Here is a 21,798-nt window from a genome sequence, read left to right as displayed (position 1 = left end):
TTGCTTAGCCCCTGGCCAGCTCACCACCAGAAAGAGGTACTTTGCATCTCTTGTTTCAATTGCCCAGTTGCACACATACGACGTGGTTCCTAAACCCTTCCTCTGAGCCATAGCAACCTGCCGACATTTGTTAGAAGTTTACTGCTAGCCTGGCTTTTGTTCCAGTAAGCTTTGTGGACATGAGATGTGCTGGCTTGGCAGCTCCTCTTGTTTTGTATGTGAAACAGATACTGCTGGGGAGCAGAAAATCAGACCTCCTATTTCTAGTCTTCTGTAGGCTATGGAGGCACCAACGCTGAGGCTGAGAAGGAAGATTGTTTTTCCCCTTTTATAACAAGAGAATGAAATAAATGACAGTGTTGTGGTATGGTTTGCTTTGAGTATTTTGTCTCTTTATTTGTTGGTGTGTGTGTGGGGGGGGGGGGGTTGTGGTGATGTTTGTTTTGGTCTTGTTGTTGCTGTTGTTCTGTTTTGTTTTGTTTTCTGACTGCTACCTACCAGACCAAGAAGCTAAGTTAGTTCTTGTAGGCTGCTAAGTAGAAACTGCCTGTTATTCTGTTGGTGAATGGTTTATATCTGTCTCAATCATCAAAATGTTTGTAGCACAATAGACATAACAGTACAGTAAAGGAATGTATACTTGACAGCATTGCCATTGGCAGGACATAAACACCTTGGATCTAGGAGATGTTTTATTACTTGAGTCTTACCAAGTCCTTATCACAAAAGAAAAAAAATGAAGTAGTTAGAAGGTAGGAGATGGTTTTGCTTATAAGCAGAGACACACATATTAAGATTCAATCATTATAAATGCAGATATTTTGATCTGTGATGGCAAATCAGCCATTTGTAATACACTGATATATAGAAGATAAAGGTGCTGATCTAGTCTAACTTTATAATGCCATCAGAGGACTTCTCCTGCATGCAGCCTGAATCCAGTGCTCTTCTCTATTCGAACTGGAAGCCTTTTTTTGTGATTTGAATTTCTCTAGTTTAACTTCTAGCCCTTAGTCTTTGTGTGTAGTTGGTTTAGCCATAGATTCATAGAATCATAGAATCAGCCAGGTTGGAAGAGACCTCCAAGATCATCCAGTCCAACCTAGCACCCAGCTCTAGCCAGTCAACTAGACCATGGCACTAAGTGCCTCATCCAAGCTTTTCTTCAACACCTCCAGGGATGGTGCCTCCACCACCTCCCTGGGCAGCCCATTCCAATGCCAATCACTCTCTCTGGGAAGAACTTCTTCCTAACATCCAGCCTATACTTCCCTTGGCACAACTTGAGACTGTGTCCCCTTGTTCTATTGGTGGTTGCCTGGGAGAAGAGGCCAACCCCCACCTGGCTACAACCTCCCTTCAGGTAGTTGTAGACAGCAATGAGGTCACCCCTGAGCCTCCTCTTCTCCAGGCTAAACAGCCCCAGCTCCTTCAGCCTCTCCTCACAGGGTTTGTGTTCCAGGCCCTTCACCAGCTTTGTTGCCCTTCTCTGGACACATTCCAGCACCTCAACATCTCTCTTGAATTGAGAGGCCCAGAACTGGACACAGTACTCAAGGTGTGGCCTGACCAGTGCTGAGTACAGGGGCAGAATAACCTCCCTTGTCCTACTGGCCACATCTCCAGCCTACTATCTATCAGTACCCCTAGGTCCCTTTCCTCCTGGCTGCTTTACAGCCACTCTGTCCCCAGCCTCTAACATCTTGTGATGTCCCTGACCTCTGGGTCAAAAAGTGTGTGTTGCCAAATTTTTGTTGATTGTATATGTATTAATATTGGTGGTCAAGTCATCCTGCAAGCACCTCTCTTTTGAGTTCCTTTTTGTTTTTCTCATGGGTAGTACTGGAACCTTTGCGATTTTCACCTTTCTGCTTGATTTGTGGAGACCAGAGCATGTTACTGTCTTGTAACAGTCAGTTCAGGGTTACACAGAGAGGCATTATAACCTCCCAGCTTCTACACAAACAAATGTTGCTTCAGTTGTTTGGGTACTAGGTACCTCTATGGAGCTTGTCAGTCACTGTCTGCCTGTCTTCAACTTGAAGTCATGACTGTAGCACAAATCATATTAATATTTCCACTAGATTCAGTAATACTGGTTAGGACTAATTTGTGTATTAAATGAGCTATTCCACTTCTTGTTTATTAGTCAGGTTTGCAGCATTAAGAGTCTACACAATTAAGGAATCTCTTCTCTTTCAGTCCCTTGGTACCTTGATTAATTTTAATCTTGACGTCTTGATTTCTGGCTAAATGAGTGCTCATTTTCACCCTCGTCTTTTGTCATTAGCTTAATACCCTCCTGAATACTTTAGCCTGTCTCCTGAAAGACTTATTTTCTTCCATTGGAATGACAGCCAGACACATTGTACAGTTTCTTCTATTTGTAGAAGATGATCCTGCACTGCTCAAAACTGAGAACTCTGCCTTCCACCGCTTACTTAACCATTGATTTTTGGCACCATGCACAGCCCTCTAACTTGAGTTGAACTGTTCAGAGTGTTCATTTAGTTCTCTCTTTCATAGAGTTCCTTGTAAGGACTCTTGCTTGGTTTTTCTTGAGTCTTTCTTCATTAGTGTGCTTCTGTCTTTGCAGGCCAGGCTGCATTGTGGTTCATGTGTACATCCCATACAGCTCTGTCCTTTCCTACTTCATCGACTGTCAGATATTTCAACAGCTTTGGAGTCTGCAGATGCTCCATTAAATTTTGAGCATGAGGCTGGAGTTGACCTCTATAGGTTCCTTCAACCCTAGATACTCTATGATCCTGTCAGAAACTCTTCTCTCATTCCCATCTGGGTGAATTTTATTCCATTCTCCCATTTATGAACTGCCAACCATTTTATGTGGTCTGCATCCTGCCTTCAGCTGGCAACTGTAGTCTTATAAAGACAATATGTGTTTCTACCCAGTGTGGAGTAACAGCTTGTGTGGTGTATGTGTTCAGCAGAGGAAAACAAGCCAACTGAAGTGTTGCTTTTTTGTTTTTAATTACATTCTTGTTTCCTTCCCAGGCTTCTCTCTTCTACATACTTACATGTGTGCCTCCAGAGGGAGGATTCAATAAGACAATGAAGTGAACTGGTATGTTTAAAAATAAACTCAAAATTTGTAATGAGACATGTTCTGAAAGAACTCAGTTGCTATAGGGACTTCTGCAAGGATGCAGTCCTTCATCTTTCCTTACTTGAAATAAAGGTTTTCCTTCCTTAAGCCAAATGAGAGTTGTCTTTATCCAAGCTTTGGAGCCAGAATCACAGAATATATCTGGTTGGAAGAGACCTCAAAGATCATCCAGTCCAAACTCTGATGGACTAGTCACTACAAGACAATATTACTCATCCCACCCCTGCATAAAGCAAACTCATTAAACTTCCCTATGTGTTTTGTATTTGGGGTTTCATTCACAAGACTTGAAAGTGGCTAAGCTACTGTAGCATGAAAGCATAACTGTGAGAAGATCCTCCTTCAGTCACCACCAGCCCACAAAATGTGATTTCAGACCATCTCTTTTCCTCTTAGCCACATCTCCTACTTTGACCCTCACCTGCTCTGTGAAACCTACATGAATATCTATTCAGAATGGGAGTTTCTGCTCTACTCATAGTACATGCAATTTACTTTTATAGTATCTTTTACTCATAAACCTGCTGTAAAGTCAATAGGTTAATTCTTCCTCATTTGGAATTAGAGTCTAATTTTGTTGTAAACAGTTTAACTGCTGGTCCTCCACCCTGGCCTTAATACAATCTGTGTTTAGCTGTTACCCACTGTAGTATATCTGCCAGCCACCACAGATGTTTTATCTGACATGTTGTTTATTAACAGTTTCTGCTCTTGTTGGAGCACGAAGACTTGATGAAGGGTTTTTTTGAGGGTTTGGTTTTGTTGGGTTGCTGGGTTTTCTTGTTTGTTTGTTTTTCCTTTTTCTATTCTGGTGTACAAAGGTTTCCTAAAATGAAAACAACACTTTTTCATTTAATATTCAGGTAATATTTGTCTTTCTTCCCCCCCCTGGTTTTTCTTTTATCTTTGGAAAAATCCCAGAAAGCTCTGTAACAGGAAATTGAAAACTTCTGGATTTACATCAAAAAAACAAACTTAGGCAACTCTTTTGCCAAAGTTCTCTCACACTTACTACAAAACCAAACAAACAAAAAAACAAGTGAAGATTCATGGACCAGTTACAGTGGTGATGCATCTCTTTGGAGCGATTTTTGTTTACCTATTTGCATCCTCCTATATTTTTGCAGCATGTTAACACAGAGTCTGAATGCAAGAGTGTCTTCATTATCTTCTCTGATTGCTTTTCACGTGTTGGAATTCGCATAGTGAACATTTTCTCATGATAAGATACATATGATTACATTTGTTAAAGTACAGGCACAACTTTGTTTTTCCTATTCCACCACAAAAAGTGGGAATCTTTTAGCCCTCACTCCTCCATTTCATTCCTCAGTTCTTCCAAAGTAAGAAACAAAGATAATTTCTGAGAGAGAAAGGAAAGTCATGTACTGCAGTCTGCATGTCTCAGCATGGACCAGTGCCGAGTTTGTGTCTGGCTTTGAGCTTTTATGTCTACTTGTATATCTTGATGATGTATTGTAACTGTTTATAACCCAGCATATGAAAGATAATTTCTGTTCAAGGCTCTAAGGTTGGCAACTTGAAAATATACTTGAAGCGGGGAAACAATTCAATTTTATCTGATATTTTCTAAATTGATCTAATTTGTACTGAAGCAGCAACATTAAAGTGACACTAGTGCTCATGAGAAGTGTGAACTAGAGGCTAAAACCAAAGAATAGCTGAAATGTGAGTTCCTTTATTCGGTATGATCTCCTTTCTAGTAACCACAGCCCAAAAAGTAAATGACTTTAGAAAGGGAAAAAATGTTTATGTTTCAGTTCAGTAATGTCAGTGTTGCATTCTACCTTGGAGCGTCTCTAGAACAGCCTGGCCTCTGATTGTCTTCACTGAAGGATGCATGTAGGTCCAATGCCACCTCTGTCAGCTATGCTCAGCACCAGGGTTCTAGGGCACTGAGTACTTGCATGCAGACATCTGCATTGCACTCTTGCTGTCCAGGGCCTGTTAGTGTCTAGCTCCTGCTGGAAGGTGTCCAAGTAGCATGTAGCTAAATGCTTAAAGACCTTCCATATAGTGATAATTTTTGATCACCACCACTAACTCCATTGCCATTGTTTGATTTAATGAGAAGATCACTGTGCTCAGTGTAAGGAGAGATAGCAGCTGTGACTCTTTCTGAGAAGTATCTAAAGTGTTCTTTCATATGCGTAGCACAATGTGAAAGAGTGGATTGTATACTTGTATCTGGGAACTCCAGCTACAAAGAGTGATAGAGCATGATGGAGGGCTGCATTCCTCTGAGTGTTTTGTAGGGCATATTTCTTCCATCAGAGACCCTTGCATCTCTTCATTTGGCTTCCCTGCAATTCCATGAGTGCCTTCTGCCATGCTTTCCCCAGCCCTGCAGGCCTGTGTATTTCCATCTCCCATGGTACCTGGTCTGTCTGCAGCCTCTTTCTTCCTCTTTCCCATGCTACACTTTTCTCTCTTCACATGACTTGCCATTGCTTGTCTTGTGACTGTACTTTTATTCACTCAGATTCTTCAATAAGGTCTCACCTGTTCTAGTTTCTAATGTCATCCATCTTTCCCCATGCTTCTTCTGTCATTGAGGTTCTTCCCCAACTTTAGAAACATTCTGCTCTTTCCACATCCAGCCAAGCACCATTGCAAACGTCCCTTCTTCCCTCATGCCTCCTCCCCATCATCCATTTTTCAGTATTTTGTCTCCTTTCTTTACCTCCCTGGACAGAGTTGCAACTATTGGTACCTGGAGTATCTTTGAGCCTTCTGGATCTTGTTGGAGGTGATGTTGTGAAGTAATCACATTACATAGGAATGATATCAAGCACCAGACAGTCCTGGGTGCTGCTTGACCCGTAATAGCAAGGCAAGAGTGGCTTCTTAGTCGTGCTTTTGGTTTGTTGTTGCCATATGGAAATGGCAGATGGTGTTGATCAGGAAGTTAATCTAGAAACGTATCCGTTTCATGCCGTACGCAAAAGATTTTTTCATTAAACTTAGAACTCTAATTTAAAGCCAATTAACAGAGTGATTTGAAGAGACTTGTTGTTTTTGAAGTTCAAACGAGATGGTAAGTCTCTGATTTCAGCCTTTGTACATTCCAGAACCTGTATAACTATTGCAGTGTTGCCAACTCTCCTGGGATTTTTTTTTGTCCTTTTTGTTTTTTTCTTCATTTTTTTAAAGTGATGCAACTTTTGCCACAGGCTGGAACTGTTTGGTGAAGCCCTACAGAGCACCCAGTTTTCTTAGCAGTTGGAGCCCTACATTTAGGGGTGAGTGGGCAGAACTCGTGTATTTTTTATTTCCTCTTTTCTGAAAGTCATCCCAGCTTCTCATTCCCTTCATCACTCTGTTCTTATCTGAGCAGGATTTGGGAAAAGAGGTAGAAAAATGGAAGAGGCCTTGAGCAGCTCTGTGCCCTCCTAACACTACTTCAGTTATCAAAAGGTTGTCTCTGCTTCCTTTCCTGCCTCCTGTGGTGGTTTGGGTGTTCCCCACCCCCCCACACTTTAGAAATCACCCAGACTAGTCTAAGCTGGCTCTGGGAATATAAATGAAGCTATTTGTTTACAGCTAGCACAATATACAAGCAGATATTTACAGTATAGACAGTTATGTACAGAAATATACAAAGTAAAAGGTAATACAGAAACACAACTCCCCTCCCATAGAATCATAGAATCATAGAATCAACCAGGTTGGAAGAGACCTCCAAGATCATCCAGTCCAACCTAGCACCCAGCCCTATCCAATCAACTAGACCATGGCACTAAGTGCCTCATCCAGGCTTTTCTTGAAGACCCCCAGGGACGGTGCCTCCACCTCCTCCCTGGGCAGCCCATTCCAATGCCAATCACTCTCTCTGTGAAGAACTTCTTCCTAATATCCAGCCTATACCTACCCTGGCACAACTTGAGACTGTGTCCCCTTGTTCTATTGCTGGTTATCTGGGAGAAGAGGCCACCCCCCACCTGGCTCTCAACCACCCCTACAGCTTCCCCCTGCCCCTCTCAACCTTACCCCAGTCCTAAGGAAGAACAGAGGCTCAGCCAAGAGGTTGAGAAGCCAAGGTGAGTGGAAAGTGAGGTTAGGGAGCTGCAGCTCAGCCAAAGCCCAGCCAGAGAGTGAGACAAAAAGAAATGGCGAGAGTGTTATCTAATGTTTTCGTTTCTTCTTCACCAAGACTCTGAGGGGAGCAGACATCACCATTGTTTTCTTTTCACAGCCTATGATCTAGTTCTTCTCACCAAAACATTCTAGCTAGCTTCAAACTAGCACACCTCCCCATAACAAGAACCTGGTAGAATCCCACCACAGAAGCTTTTCAAGCTTGAAAGGGACAGCAGTGGCCTCAAGACCTACACTCACTCCACCCCCAGTATGCAGCTCTAACTTCCATGTGTAATCAAGTCAGTAGGACTGGCCTAAGTGAACTATTCCAAGAAATGTCAAGACAGGAAACCTTAAGTCAGGAAGCCCCCGAAAGTGATTTGTTCTGAATTTGTGCTGCAGATTTGCTACTCTGAAAACACTTGATCCCTCAGCAACAGGCAGCATGTTTGGGTATCCCAGCATTTAGTAGTGACATGTGTAGAGAAAAAAACCTTTTCGTCAATAATGTGAAGGTATTGCTTATACAAAAGAAAATAGGAAGGTCAGGTTTTGCTGTGGTATAGAGGCTGTGACTTCACCGGGTTAACTGCTGCTACTTCCGTGTAATTGAGAACATAATTTGGCTCAAACCCTGGGAGACTGGAAAGGATCACAGCAGCCACTGTATTAAGCCAATGTTCAAAACAGTTGGCTTGCACCGAGTTTTGTAAGCAGATCATGTATTCAGAAGATTTTAGCTGCATGACACAGTCCACTGCAAAAGAAGAGATGTCAGGAATATCTCTTTGTTTATCATAACTAAAGCAGCATGCCAGGAGAAGCTATGAAATATGGTATTGTACCGATGTGGGAGGTGATGTGGCAGGATAGATAAAGTACCTCCCTGTGGTTGTGTGAGGACAAGCCCAGTGAGAACTGTGTGAAGACTGCCTTTGGTTATCCCGGCTCATATTGGTTATGTCAGGATACAGCAGCACCGGGGCTTCATCCTGGCTGTGCAGTTAACATACCTCTGTCATGTCCACTTATGTCATGATGGCACTTTTCTGGTGTTGTGTGTGAGAAGGTCAGGTGAAGATGGACTTGAAGGAGAAGACAGAAATTAGTATGAGAAAGCCCAAAAATATTCACAAAGGTAGAATGGCTGCTGGAAGCCTCCTTTAGAAACTACCCTGCTGAGCAGCAGGAATGAAAGGTGTCATTCAGCATGTGCAGTGACTTCTGGAGGATTGGACCTGAGTATGAGTGTCACCAGAGGCACCTGTCCTCTGCCAGAGAGGCTCACTCCTACATTGCTACTTCATCTTGGTGGCCACAATTGGTGATTTGTATTTCAAAGAAAAGCTTGGGGGACAGAAATCTGTGTTTTCTGCTCTGTCTAGGGGAGGAGAAGGGAGTTTCCTGATAAAGGAACAATCTCAAAGAAGGAAATAATGTCTTTTCAAGAAAAGCATTTGTGGGGAAGGGGGCTGATGAGTATCTATTTATTCCCAGCTTTGCTGGCAGTCACACTCAGGCTGATGCCCTCCAAAAGGAGACAGGCATTTGGGGACAGCACTTTTGACCATTCTTTGAGCACTTAGTGGGAGGGATTGTTTTATTAAGAAAACGTACAGCTTCTTGTTTTCCCCCAAAGGCAAATGTGAGTTTGTTGGTTTTGATTCTGTTGGGATTTCTCACTTTTAATATACAACACAGCTGTTAAAATAGTTGGTGTTGTCTAGGGCAAATCATATAGCACTTCCCTTGTTCAGATCTCAGATGGCTGCTTTTTTAGTGTCACTGCAGAATTATATTACAGGGCATATGAATAGTGCTGGTATTAGTGTCAAAATCAATTACCCAACCCTCTTCCTGCAGAGAAAGCTACAAACCTTAGGAACAATCTGAGTAATCCATTCTGGGTTTCTAATTCTGAGTAATGACGGAGGGCAGAGACTTGTGCTTGAATAAGTGCACCAGGGTCTTTCTCCATGTAGTCACTCCTAAATGCATGCTCTTTACAGGAAAAAGCAGGCTCCCTGTGAAACCCTTTTTCATGCCAAATGACTCCCTGCTAAGATTAATCTGTCATTGAATTTATAAATTTTGTGTGGCACAGAGCAGCGGGAAAAGTTTAGCATTGAGCAAAAAGCAAACTATGCATTGCTTAAAAAATGAATGTTGTGCTCCTGGATGGTGGAGATTGATTGCCTCCATCAATATATCTTCTTATACTGGTAATAAAAAGACTTCCGTAGCCTCCTGCCTCTGAGGATCTCAAAGCACTTTCCAAATAGGGTAGAGTACTGTTTCCTACTTTATGGCTGTGGAAACCAGCTGCAAGAGAGGTTAAGCTTTTTGCCTAGGGACACAGAGGAGAGTGCAGCAGAGCCAAGATGGGAGCCTAAATCTCCAGAGCTCTAGTGCTTCTGTCCTGGTCACACACTGCACCAATCATAGTGAGGGAGTCTGCTGCTCACTGATTCTCAGCCATCATCCATGAAACCTCAGGAGGTGATGTATGAAATCAGTATTGGTGTTTCTTCATGCCCTGTTTCTCTCCTGGTCTGCAAGTGGAGAATCTGGCCAGGAAGGATGCTTGTGTCCTTGTGAGCTGGGAAGGTCAGCTCTGGTTGAAGGTGGCTGTGGAAGGACCACAATTTTGGTCACTGCTGATTGTGAGAAAAGCCTCACACCCAGCCTGTTCTGCCACAAGCACCTTTATGAAACAAAAGTAGTTATAGACTTAGTACTCTAAACCCTGTAAGATTAGAGTAGTTGCATTGCTTTCTTCTTCTCTAATCCAGTATTTGAGAACAATTTACCTGTTTAATACAAACTTTATTAGAAAAGCTCATTATTTTTTCCTACATTTGTAATTCATCTGAAAAGAGACCATACATCTACAAAGGCCAGCTTTTCAAATTTGGACCTGATCTCTTGTCAGATTCTAGGTGGAGAAATGACACATCTGAAAAGCTAGGTCCCTCTTGAACTGTCAACAGCAAGGGTTTAAGGGATCTCACTTCAGGCACCTCTCTGGAAAAAAGGAGAATTCTGTTGCTACTTCCTTCCTTCCTCTCGCTGGCTGCTCAGCTCTGCAGCCTCCTGAGGAAGCTGCATCACACATGAGGCTGCCCTGAGGGTCAGGGTCACCAGGGAGGGAGGAGGCTGGGAGGGGTGCAAGGGTGAGGGTCTGGTTTCAAACAAAAGTGCAAAGCCTTGAAAGGAGGGACTAAAAAGAAACAGGTGGGGGACTAGTAACACAGCCTCTGAAGTTTATTTGCTTAACGAACAGAAGCCCAGGCTGTCAGACCTAGGTCAAATACTCCTCCAGTTTGAGTGCATTTATTTCATGCGTGGTCTGTAACCCAACCTGATTTCTGCATTAAACTGCTGTAAAGTCCTGGCCCTGAGGAACCCATCCCATGTTTGCCATCAAGCCCAGCACATGCCAGGGCAGGACCTTGAGGGGCCACCTCAGTATTCACTGGAGCCTTGTGTCTTCAGTAAAGCATATAATTGTGGGTCGTGTCATTTCCAGTGCAAGATTCTCTTTCTGCAGCTGCAACTTGTGAACACGGATCTAGCACTTAGCTGTGCCATTAATGCGACCTGTGCCTGAAGGCTTCGAGGGATAAGCTTCTGGGGCTGCAGCACACTGCCGCTTGGTGGGCCACTGTCCTGCAGGAGCCTAGACAATGGTGACAGTGTAGGAGGACCACATCCACCACACACCAGAACAGCAGAGGTGGCTCTATATTTACAGGACAGTTTTAAAGTAGCTGGCAGGAAGAAGTAGTTTGGGACAGCCTGTCTTGGACAGTGAAACGAGGTGAAGGGTCTCCGACAATTGGTGCAAGGGAGTCCAGAAGCATGAGGCCATATGTGGCTGCACTGAGCCATGAAGTTTGTCATATAGCAGGAAAAGAAGGTCTTTGTTTTCCTGTTTCTGACCTGAAGTTATGGCACAAAACCTGCTTGAAAACTGGCAAAATAGCAAGATGGAAAAAAAAACCACAACAAAGTGAGGTACTTACACCAAGGTCGTGAACAACTAAATGGCTAAAGCAGCGCTATAGGCTGGGGACTGAGTGGCTGGAGAGCAGCCAGGAAGAAAGGGACCTGGGGGTACTGATAGATAGTAAGCTGAAGATGAGCCAGCAGTGTGCCCAGGTGGCCAAGAGCCAATGGCATCCTGGCCTGCATCAGGAACAGTGTGGCCAGTAGGACAAGGGAGGTTATTCTTGCCCTGTACTCAGCACTGCTCAGGCCACCCCTTGAGTGCTGTGTCCAGTTCTGGGCCCCTCAATTCAAGAGAGATGTTGAGGTGCTGGAACATGTCCAGAGAAGGGCAACAAAGCTGATGAGAGGCCTGGAGAACAAATCCTATGAGGAGAGGCTGAGGGAGCTGGGCCTGTTTAGCCTGGAGAAGAGGAGGCTCAGGGGTGATCTTATTACTATCTACAACTACCTGAAGGGGCATTGTAGCCAGGTGGGGGGCGGCCTCTTCTCCCAGGCAACCAACAATAGAACAAGGGGACACAGTCTCAAGTTGTGCCAGGGTAGGTATAGGCTGGATGTTAGGAAGAAGTTCTTGCCAGAGAGAGTGATTTCCCATTGGAATGGGCTGCCCAGGGAGGTGGTGGAGGCACCATCCCTGGGGGTCTTCAAGAAAAGCCTGGCTGAGGCACTTAGTGCCATGGTCTAGTTGATTGGTTAGGGCTGGGTGCTAGGTTGGACTGGATGATCTTGGAGGTCTCTTCCAACCTGGTTGATTCTATGATTCTATGATCACACATGGGACCTCCTGAAATCTTTATGAGCTTTGAAATTCTCAGGAGAGTTGATTTTTTTTAATCCAAGATGTTCAGGACTCAGTCCTCTGGAGTGAAAGGACTGAAATTTCAGTTGGCACAACAGCAGTAAAACTACCTGCACAACAAAGAAAGGTTTTCTGGTTTCTCAGATGTTCTTTGGCTGATCCCATAAACTGGAGCAAGGTAAACAGCCAGAGTATCTCAGGAGCTGAAAAATTTGCATCTGAAAATTTGCATGTGAAAATTTGTAGATCTGCATTAAAATTAGAAAGGAAAGGAGGAATTAGCAGTGGGTTTTCCCAGGATCAGCCTGGGGCCAGTAGTGCCAGGTAACCATGGGTTCTGTGAAAACAGGAGTCACGTGGAGATGTTTGAAATAAAACATCTTAAAACAGGGCTAAGAAAAGTATTGGCAGTTGCAAATTAAGCATGTCTCTTTGTTTAACAGAAGCTCTGTTTCTTCATTAAATTTAGGGTACTTATATGCTTGCTTTTGGAAAACCAGTGAAGTCTGAGTGAAGCAGAATAGAAGATCACACTACCAAGGAGTACAGGAGCAGTTCTTTTTCATGGGTCTAAGTTTAAATAAAAACCAAAAAAGGTTATTTGTGCTTTGGTGTCTTCCTGTCTTGTGGAGCTTCCACTGGCATGTAACTTGCCATTTGTAATGGGGGTAATGTTGCAGCTGATTTTCAAATATGACTAGAAAGAATAGAAGAACTTAGTTGGAAGAGAGAGTAATCTGTAGATGTGGTCCTCACTAGTGAGAGCTGGATATGCTCTGGTAGACGTGCTGTGGCTTACCTGTAAGCACCGTTGAAAAGTTCTGGTCAGGGCAGTGATTCAGAATCAGCACACAGAATAAGTAGCAACTGGGAAAAAGAAAATCAAAATCCCTCAAATGTGTTTTCATCTCTATTTATATTGGAAATGTTTAGTTCAAGTGGACTGGGTAATGTATAGGATGGACAGATTGGTTTTATATGTGCTAAACTTTTGCGTCTTACCTGTCCTTTAATCCTGGAAAGCCCTTTGGACCTGTAAGCTTTATTATGTGGCCCAAGTGCGGGGTGAAAGTGTGTTTTGTTCCTGATGGCTTTAGGTCTTCAACTGCCTGAAGCCAACAAGATGTGAGGATACTCATCTCTTTGCAGGGCTTTACATTTTTTCCCCTGTGACTGCTGTAGTGGCTGCATCACAGGAATTAGAAACCCAGGAAATCTTTGCTGCTTCACATTTACTTTTTGAGCTCTGCCATCAGCCCCTTCCTCATGGAGCTGATTTTGCCTGTTTTGTGAGTGGTGACCAGAATCTGGTTTTGTTTTGTGTCCTGTAGGGTTGCTGAGCTGGAAGATGCACATCTAAGATGGAAACTTCTGCTTCACCTGCTGCTGGGAAAAAAGAAGGGAAAGGTGCAGTTCTGGAGGGGAATGGCTTTACGGAGACGGGGAAGAAACCCACTCCTTTAGCAGCTACAGGAGCAGCAGTGGCACAAGGAGGTACTTTATGTTTTCCACAATTTGAAAGCAGCAGGGGTGTTTTTCATTAGACTGTAAGAATTTAATAAGTACAGTGACATCTGTCCTCCTGTGAACAGACTGGGTTTATTGGGGTTCTTGGCTGTCAGAGGTCAAAGGACTGGGAAGCTGTGTCACTGCATGGCATCCAAACATCCCTGTACCATGGCCAGTCACTGCAGCTCCTGGCAAAATGGGGCTGGGGTGAGGAAGAAGATGAGTAGTGAGAGGTGGCCATTGCAGAGTTAAGGCATCCCATCACTGCTTGCCACTGGTTGACCAATGCTGCATGATGTAGGCAGCATGATGCCTGCCATTCCTTCATGGAGGAGTTAGAGGGTGGCTGATGAGGCTGGTCAGAGCTGGGGAGCATCCTGTTATCATGTCTGGGGAGGTGTGTTGTGTGCCAGCTGTGATTCCGATAATGAGCTAACAGACTGCACTGTCTTCAGTCATTGCTGCTGAGGTATCCTGGTTAGAGATGCAAGAATGTTCACAAAGAAATCCCCTGGCTTGTGTCATTCATGTTAGTATCTGAAATAACTTGGGTTCTGATGTCTTTTTCCATCAGTGTTTTTGGCAACATTCTGGTCACGCTGGTGTTGAACTCAATTGGGAAGCTCTCATGTGTGAGGTCGTTTTTGGCAGGGGTAATGCTGGTGTGGGAGGACATGCAAGCATGTTGCTTCTGCCTCCTTTTGCCCATTATAGCAGGCAAAATAAAGCTACAAAAAATGCATCACTCTCTGGCACACATGCTAGTGGATCTCCAGATTGGTGCCAGGGCCCGTTGTGGAGGCTCCAGCAGTGGGCAAAGCTGTGCTTGGCAAGGGTGCCCCACGCTGCCCTTGCAGGACTGGGACTGACTGTCCTTTCTGGGCAGGGCATAAGAATACAAACTTAGAAGGGGATGCACCGGCCACGTGTGACAAGAGACATCCCAGCTGTGTAAACTTTTCATGCAGCTTATTTTTCCCTCTTTAAAATACATCTTCTTGCTAGCCGGAGTGTACCTCAAAAACGAACCTTTCCCCTCCCTACCCTTCACTGCAGGGCAGATTCTCATCCCCCCAGGAGCAGAATGGCTCCTCTGCAGACTCCTAACTTTCTTACGTGGCATAGATGGAGAGTTTGTGTTTTCTGTTGGCTGACTTCTGAAGATAGTTTCCAGAGTAATTTGCTTAAGTTTGCTTTATCTGCCCTTTCTTTTCAACACATTTGTTACTCAGATTTGATTTCCACTTTGGTCTGTGATTCAGATGTGCAGAATAAGGTGTATTTGATAAACCTTGCTAGTTTTTGTTAGCAAAAGGAAAATTTTCATAAAAAGGACCAGACAATCTTTTCCACTGAGTTGTTCAGAGGGAACCATAGTTTTGTGCTGCTGAATGGGTCTGAGCCACCTTTCTTGTGATCAATAGCCAAAGTGACAGAAAGGATGGCTTGCTGGGTGGGACATGTTGTTGTGAATAAAGACCTTCTCCCTGATTGCCCTGGGAGTGCCCCCACTGAGGAAACAGTCACTGCATTTCCAGAGATGTGAGGCAAATGAAAATGCCCTTGAGGTGGAGTGTCCATTGACCCTTTTGGCACCCTCCAAGACTTGGTTTCTTTTTAAGCACCCAGTATTATGTATCCTGCTAGCCATGTGCTCTGGCCTTTGGAAAGAATGATTTACAGACTCCATATTGCCTCTTTTATTAAGAGGAAGTGGAAAAGTAAGTGGAGGGTTGTTTGAAGATGTCAGGAGAATCGTGATGAAAGCATTGTGTAATGAGATGTAAAGAGTGAAATCAATGTCATGCTGTGAAGAGAAGTGCTCATAAATGACCAAAAATGGTTAGCAGTGAAGCAGTGTGTGGTTGGACACTGGTCCCGGGACTCTGCAGGTGATGCACATACTCTTGTGGTTCAGGGGGCTTTCCTTTGAATCCTGGCTAGGCATAATACATGCTCCTGAAAGGGAATGGCATGGTGCATGTGCTTGTAAGCAGAGAAATTAATACAAAGCCATCTTCTAATATTAGTTGACTGCAAGGTATGATTTAGCAGATGATAACAAAAAGGCTATGTAGAAACTGTACTTATGTAGTGTTGATGCTAATAGAATGTATTGGATTCACTAAACTAGCGTAATTACTCAGGCCAGAAATATACATATTTATGCTCATATTCTTCCAGAAGAAAGCAGTGAGGCATGGAGATTATGATGTTCAGCTTGAGGAGGGGAATACTTTTAAAGGAAGGGCCTCTCTGGTTCCCACCCTGCTCTGGAGCCATACGAGCAAATCTTTATTCTTATCCAAGACAAAAGTCACAGTATCACAGTATCATCAGGGTGGAAGAGACCTCACAGATCATCAAGTCCAACCCTTTACCACAGGGCTCAAGGCTAGACCATGGCACCAAGTGCCACGTCCAATCTTGCCTTGAACAGCTCCAGGGACGGTGACTCCACCACCTCCCCGGGCAGCCCATTCCAGTGTCCAATGACTCTCTCAGTGAAGAACTTTCTCCTCACCTCAAGCCTAAATTTCCCCTGGCGCAGCCTGAGGCTGTGTCCTCTCGTTCTGGAGCTGGCCACCTGAGAGAAGAGAGCAACCTCCTCCTGGCCACAACCACCCCTCAGGTAGTTGCAGACAGCAATAAGGTCACCCCTGAGCCTCCTCTTCTCCAGGCTAAACAATCCCAGCTCCCTCAGCCTCTCCTCGTAGGGCTGTGCTCGAGGCCTCTCACCAGCCTCGTCGCCCTTCTCTGGACACGCTCAAGCATCTCAATGTCCCTCCTAAACTGGGGGGCCCAGAACTGAACACAGTACTCAAGGTGTGGTCTAACCAGTGCAGAGTACTTGGGTTTATTTATTGTAGAGGTTTTACTCCTTGTCCTAGCACATGAGGAACTGGCAGCAAGGCTCATCTAGTGCTGCAGATCACCAAGCTGCTCTCCAGAGCTGAACAAACGTAATTTGCAACACATTTCTTCTCCTTTATTCTACTGAGTCACACAGATGGAGTGCCAACATAGCATGTTTCTTAGATCATAGAGGGGGTTGTTGCCTTTTTTTTTTCTTCCCTTTGTGGAATTGAATAAATTCATAAGGCTTTATACATAATTAAGGCAATTGAAGCCATAAACTGAATATTAGTTAAATAACTGAAGAAAAGCTATTTTATTCTATCTTTATTTAGACTATATTATTATAAGGTAATAATACTCCCGGTCTCCATTTCTTATTCCCTTGCTTTGGATATTTGTCCCAAGTGTTTCTAGCCTTGAACAAATTATGTTATGGCTGTAGGAAAAGAGATCAGTATTGTTGATGCTGTCAATGGAGAAGAGTGCTTTTGCACTAACAAATGGCATCTTGTATCTTCAGTCTGCTGAAGCTGCCATTTTAAAGATCTCTGATGTTTTTTATAGTAACTCATTGATTAGATATTCAGGAATTGGCCTCACAGAAGTGGCCTCAGGGAAGTTGCTCCTAACTTGCTATTTTTCCATGAGTCATGCCAGCCAAGGAATCAAGGCCACTTTCTTCTATTCCAATAGGTGCACATGTGAAACTGGGTTTCACAGTATCACCAAGGTTGTAAGAGACCTCACAGATCATCAAGTCCAACCCTTTACCACAGGGCTCAAGGCCAGACCATGGCACCAAGTGCCACATCCAATCTTGCCTTGAACAGTTCCAGGGATGGTGACTCCACCACCTCCCCGGGCAGCCCATTCCAGTGTCCAATGACTCTCTCAGTGAAGAACTTTCTCCTCACCTCAAGCCTATGTTTAATGACAGTATGCAAGAGCTACAGACAAATCAGCAGAAAAGCCTCTCACTTTCAGCACATCCACTTCTGGGAGTGCATTTAACAACACTTCATGTTTAGCAAATCCTTTTGCTGAATACAAAAGTTCGTATTGCTGTGTAGTATAGGAGACATGGGAGCAAACCACCACGTGAGTGAAACTGGGTTGTGTCCTGCAGGCTGGCACTGTGACAGCCTCCTTATCATCACGCACGAGGAAGTCCAGACGTGTGGCTGGAGGAGAAATTTAAATGAGCCACTCTCTCAAAGGCAGAGACATGTAGGAAAATAGAGTTCTCAACTTGTAGTAAAAATTAAATACAAATTCTTCTAAATGCTAACTGCCTGCCTTCAGAAGGCCCAGAGTGCACCTTTCCTTCTTCACCCCACCCTCTGCATGACACAAACACCAAGTGCCCAAATTGATGGTGTTTACGTTTGAAACATTTTTCTGATGTCTGGCTCTGTCAAGACTAATTTTAGCATTTCTAAAGCTGGGTAAAAATATAGCCTCATTACTTTGATGTCAGAGCATAGTTTACTATTAGTATATTCTGGGGTTTATCATTTTAGTCATGTTTAACACGGCTACAGCAGGCATGCACTATTAAATCTGGCTTATTTTACATTCCTGTCCGAGATTATTTATTTGGAACAATTTCCTCTCTATCAAAAGACACAGCTAATGCTGAGTTTTAATGTGTTATTTACACACAAAATAACCTATTTACAACTCAGTATCTGCCGCAGGGAGAATGAATGGGGCAGTGCTCCCTTCATCCTGTTGTATCTGAGTTTAACAATCTGGATTGCTAATAGAACCATTTATCACAGGGTGGTAATTTATTTTATGTTAGCTGCACAGGTCTCCCTGCCTCTGATCTATGGAAATACTTTGTATATAATGAAGTTCAACAAGTCATTTGGTGTAAACATGGGGAAACCAAGCTGCGGAACCAGTAAGGTTCTGACTACACTTTTTTTCCAGGAGGTAATGACTCTCCTCTGATATTAAGGCTTCACTTGATGAAATACAGCTCTTCACCCTGCGTGTGCTGTGAGGGCAGAGTTGTGGGGCTTTTCTGCAATGGATCAGAGACTGGGGTGGAGTTTGGTCACTTGATTTATGGGCTGGTGTGAATGCTCACTGCTGCAGAAGTAGCACACTCAGCCCTTTCATATGCAGAGGAGAAGGGCAAGGAGCACCTCCCGTTGCTCTCCAGAGGTCTTCTGTAAGCAAGCCCCAAGTGGCTTGGGAGGGAGTCCTTGTGCAATTCAGCTTGTTTCAGAGCTGGATTATGGGAAGGCCATGTAAATGAGGAGGAGGAAACACACATTTTTTCAACACACTGAAAAAATACATCGTTTGTGTGGCCTGAGTCTCGGACAAATCAGAAGCACAGCCTGATGAAGCCATCTCCTCTGTCTACCTTGGAGGGGCAGGAATCCTCTCTAAAGAATGTTTGGGTTTTTTTTTTTAATTTGGTTGTTCACGTTTTCCAGGCAAAGAAATGCAGCCAGTACAAGCACATTCTTAGCTTCTCTGTCCTGTATTGCTGTACACAGCGTAAAATGTTGAGATACACAGTCAACAAAAAAGCCTGGACTGGCTCCAGGAGTGAAAGGGTCAAGTGGTTAAAAGCAAATGATGGGAAAATCCTGTAATTTAGAATGGGATTTTTTTCTGACAGCCACCATCCCTATTATGTTGTTGACTGGTGTAGCTCAGTGACCCCCACCTTGGATAGAGCTTCAGTGCAAGACTGTTGTAAGAGTGATAGCAATCAAGAATCGTGTTTCTTTCCTGAACACTTCCATCAGTCTTAAATAAAAGTAATTTTGTTAGGTAGACAAATCCCAGTCTTCCTGGCTTAGCTAAAATTGCAGAAAGAGGTTAAAGCAAGCAACCAAGGTGGGACTAAATTAATGCTTTAAAGTCTTTCATTCACGTACATCAGTTTGTAGCCTAATGAAGTCTGAGACCCCTGCCTGGCAGCTCCAAACTGAAATCTCACCCTCTGGCTTCTCAAGCTGGAGAAAAAACTTGACATCCAAGTATCAGCACAGCCTGGGGAGCTGCTTCCCAGAACAACTCCAGATTTACACCAGCATTGACCAAACTAATGTTCTAACAGCCCATTCAGAGAGGTAGACAACTTAAAATCACCACTAAAAAGACAAGGAAAAAAAACCTGTAAATTCTAAAGGCTGCAAAGGGCTCCTAAAAATAACCCAAGTAGGGGAAGACCATTAATGCAAAAGTAAATAATTATGTTAAAGGAAGCAACTAGAGAGGCCAGTTGTGTAAATCACTTTAAGGAGAACAAGCTTTAGATAAAATCCGTTCTTTTATCACACAGATTAAGTCTTCCTTTTGACATTAAATAATTGATAGGGTTTGGCAGGGCATTCCACAGCTGCCTGTGTGGAGCAGTGGGAGTGCTCTTGGGGTCAGATGAGTGGCAGAGAAAAATGTTCTTAGAAATGCTGTGCATCCAATACCAACATCAAGAAATGGGGCTTCTGCTCCTGGTAGCTCCTGAAGAATTTCTGCATGGCATTGAGAAGTCATCCATACACCTTGGAGTAAAATGAGGACTTCACATTGCTCTTCTCCTTGTTAAGCTGCCCCCCTGTGAATCAAGGCATTCTGCTTTCATGGTTTCATGTCACATTGAGTGAGGTGCAGAGGCCTGGGAGGACACAGCCCATTCTGCTGTGCTTTTTTTTTAATTGGAGAACATTAATTGTTCTGTTTAGTGATTTTAGAAGCCCGGATCTGGTGAGAGGTTCTTGTGCTTTTGTCAGTTCTGACAGTGTCTGAATACTTGAGCATCTCTGCACATATGAACGGCCTGATAAACCAGGGAGATATTGTGACCCTCACTCTGCAGCCAGGGGACAGACACAAGGCCAAGGTGGCTGTAATGGATTCAACTGTTTCAGAGAGGTGTCAAGAACTGGTTATCTCTGACACTTTAGAATTTCATAGGTGGCATACAGGGGTCGTCCATGATGGTACAGACAACATAGCCCAGGTTGCTTGAGTCACCATTTTGCCTAGCAAGTGTTTCCCCTCTCAGTGTTCTGCCATGTAGTCATGGTTAAATGACTCAAATTCTCATGTCCATCTGCCAAACACAGGAGTTACTTCTTTCCCTTTGGGAGAGTTGAACACAAGTTGTCTGTGCATCGTACAGTGCAGCAGTCAGTGCTGTTCCTCATGGTTGCATAGTAGTATGAAAATGTCCAGTAGTACAATAGTGTTTTACTGAATTTAAAGTAATTTTTAGTAGCTCATTTATCCAGTACTTAGTACAGTGGGATTATATCTAGAGGGCTACAATCTTTTCCAGAATCAAGTGGGACATAGCTTTCAGAAAACTTCAATTCTGAAATAAACCAATATTTCATGTATTTTTTGTTGGTTCCTTGTTTGGCAGGATGAGTTTTCTGACATTAATGGTAATGACAAAGAATGAACCTCAGCCAAAATTGGAGGAATTCTTGAAGGAATGAAGTGGATACGGTCTCTAGTGTAACCTGCTGTATTCTAAGTTTGTACCCATTGCCCCTTACCCCATCCCTGGACACCAATGAGAGGAGCCCAGTCCCATCCTCATGATCTTCAACCTTTAGATATTTATATGCATCTATGAGATCCACTTCAGTCTCCCCTTTTCCAGGCTGTACAGTCCTAGGTGTCTCAGCCTCTTCTTGTAAGAGAGATGATTCAGTCCTCTCATCACCCTCGTGGCCCTCCACTGGACACATAGAATCATAGAATCAAGCAGGTTGGAAGAGACCTCCAAGATCATCCAGTCCAACCTCTCCCCCAGCCCTAGCCAGTCAACTAGACCATGGCACTAAGTGCCTCATCCAGGCTTTTCTTGAAGACCTCCAGGGACGGTGCCTCCACCACATCACTCGTAAGGGGGACTGCAGAGCATGGTGCTGTAGGTCCAACTCTCTTTTACATTCCCTTTCAGCCTTAAGCCTTTCCACTTCGCCCTTGAGTTCAGCCACTGGGTTAAGCAGAATGTTAATCTGCTCACACCTAATGCAGCCATTGCCTCTGTCTCCCTCGACTTCGAGTCCCAGGATCCAACACTCCTCACAGCCAGTTGCCACTCTACAGTGGTTCCCTGTCCCTCTTGAACTGAAGAGCCCAGCACAGGACGCAGTACTCCATGTGCAGCCTCACAGGGCAGAGACAAGGTGGAGGAGTTTGGACACATAGGCTGATTGAGCCCAAAATGAGAATGATACAAACTCCCAAATTATGATTCCACATGAACATAACTAAAAATGATTTCACAGAAACTTGTCTGAAATCAATTCTGCCTTTTCTACAGATTTTAAAGAGCTCCATGGGATTTTTCTCCTTTTTTTTTTTTTTTAATACATCTTTCCTTCTCCTGGAATCTCAGATACTTTTATAAATT

At 43.8% G+C, this 21,798-nt stretch overlaps 1 protein-coding gene across 3 annotated transcripts in view; it reads left to right on the top strand.

Moving 5' to 3' along the window:
• GLI2 (GLI family zinc finger 2) overlaps positions 1–21,798 on the top strand; it is a 468,774-nt gene that overhangs the window by 291,318 nt on the left and 155,658 nt on the right. For all 3 annotated transcript variants that reach the window (XM_064157432.1, XM_064157450.1, XM_064157440.1), the window contains one exon: positions 13,370–13,532. In XM_064157432.1, the coding sequence (XP_064013502.1) occupies positions 13,400–13,532 (133 nt within the window). In that variant the 5' untranslated portion in view covers positions 13,370–13,399. The remainder of the gene's footprint in view (positions 1–13,369; positions 13,533–21,798) is intronic.

Source organism: Pogoniulus pusillus, chromosome 2 (genome assembly GCF_015220805.1).
Source record: "Pogoniulus pusillus isolate bPogPus1 chromosome 2, bPogPus1.pri, whole genome shotgun sequence".
In the NCBI taxonomy this organism is placed as follows: Eukaryota; Metazoa; Chordata; class Aves; order Piciformes; family Lybiidae; genus Pogoniulus; species Pogoniulus pusillus.
The sequence above is the reverse complement of the archived record's forward strand: the minus strand, read 5'-3'. Positions and strand labels throughout refer to the sequence as shown.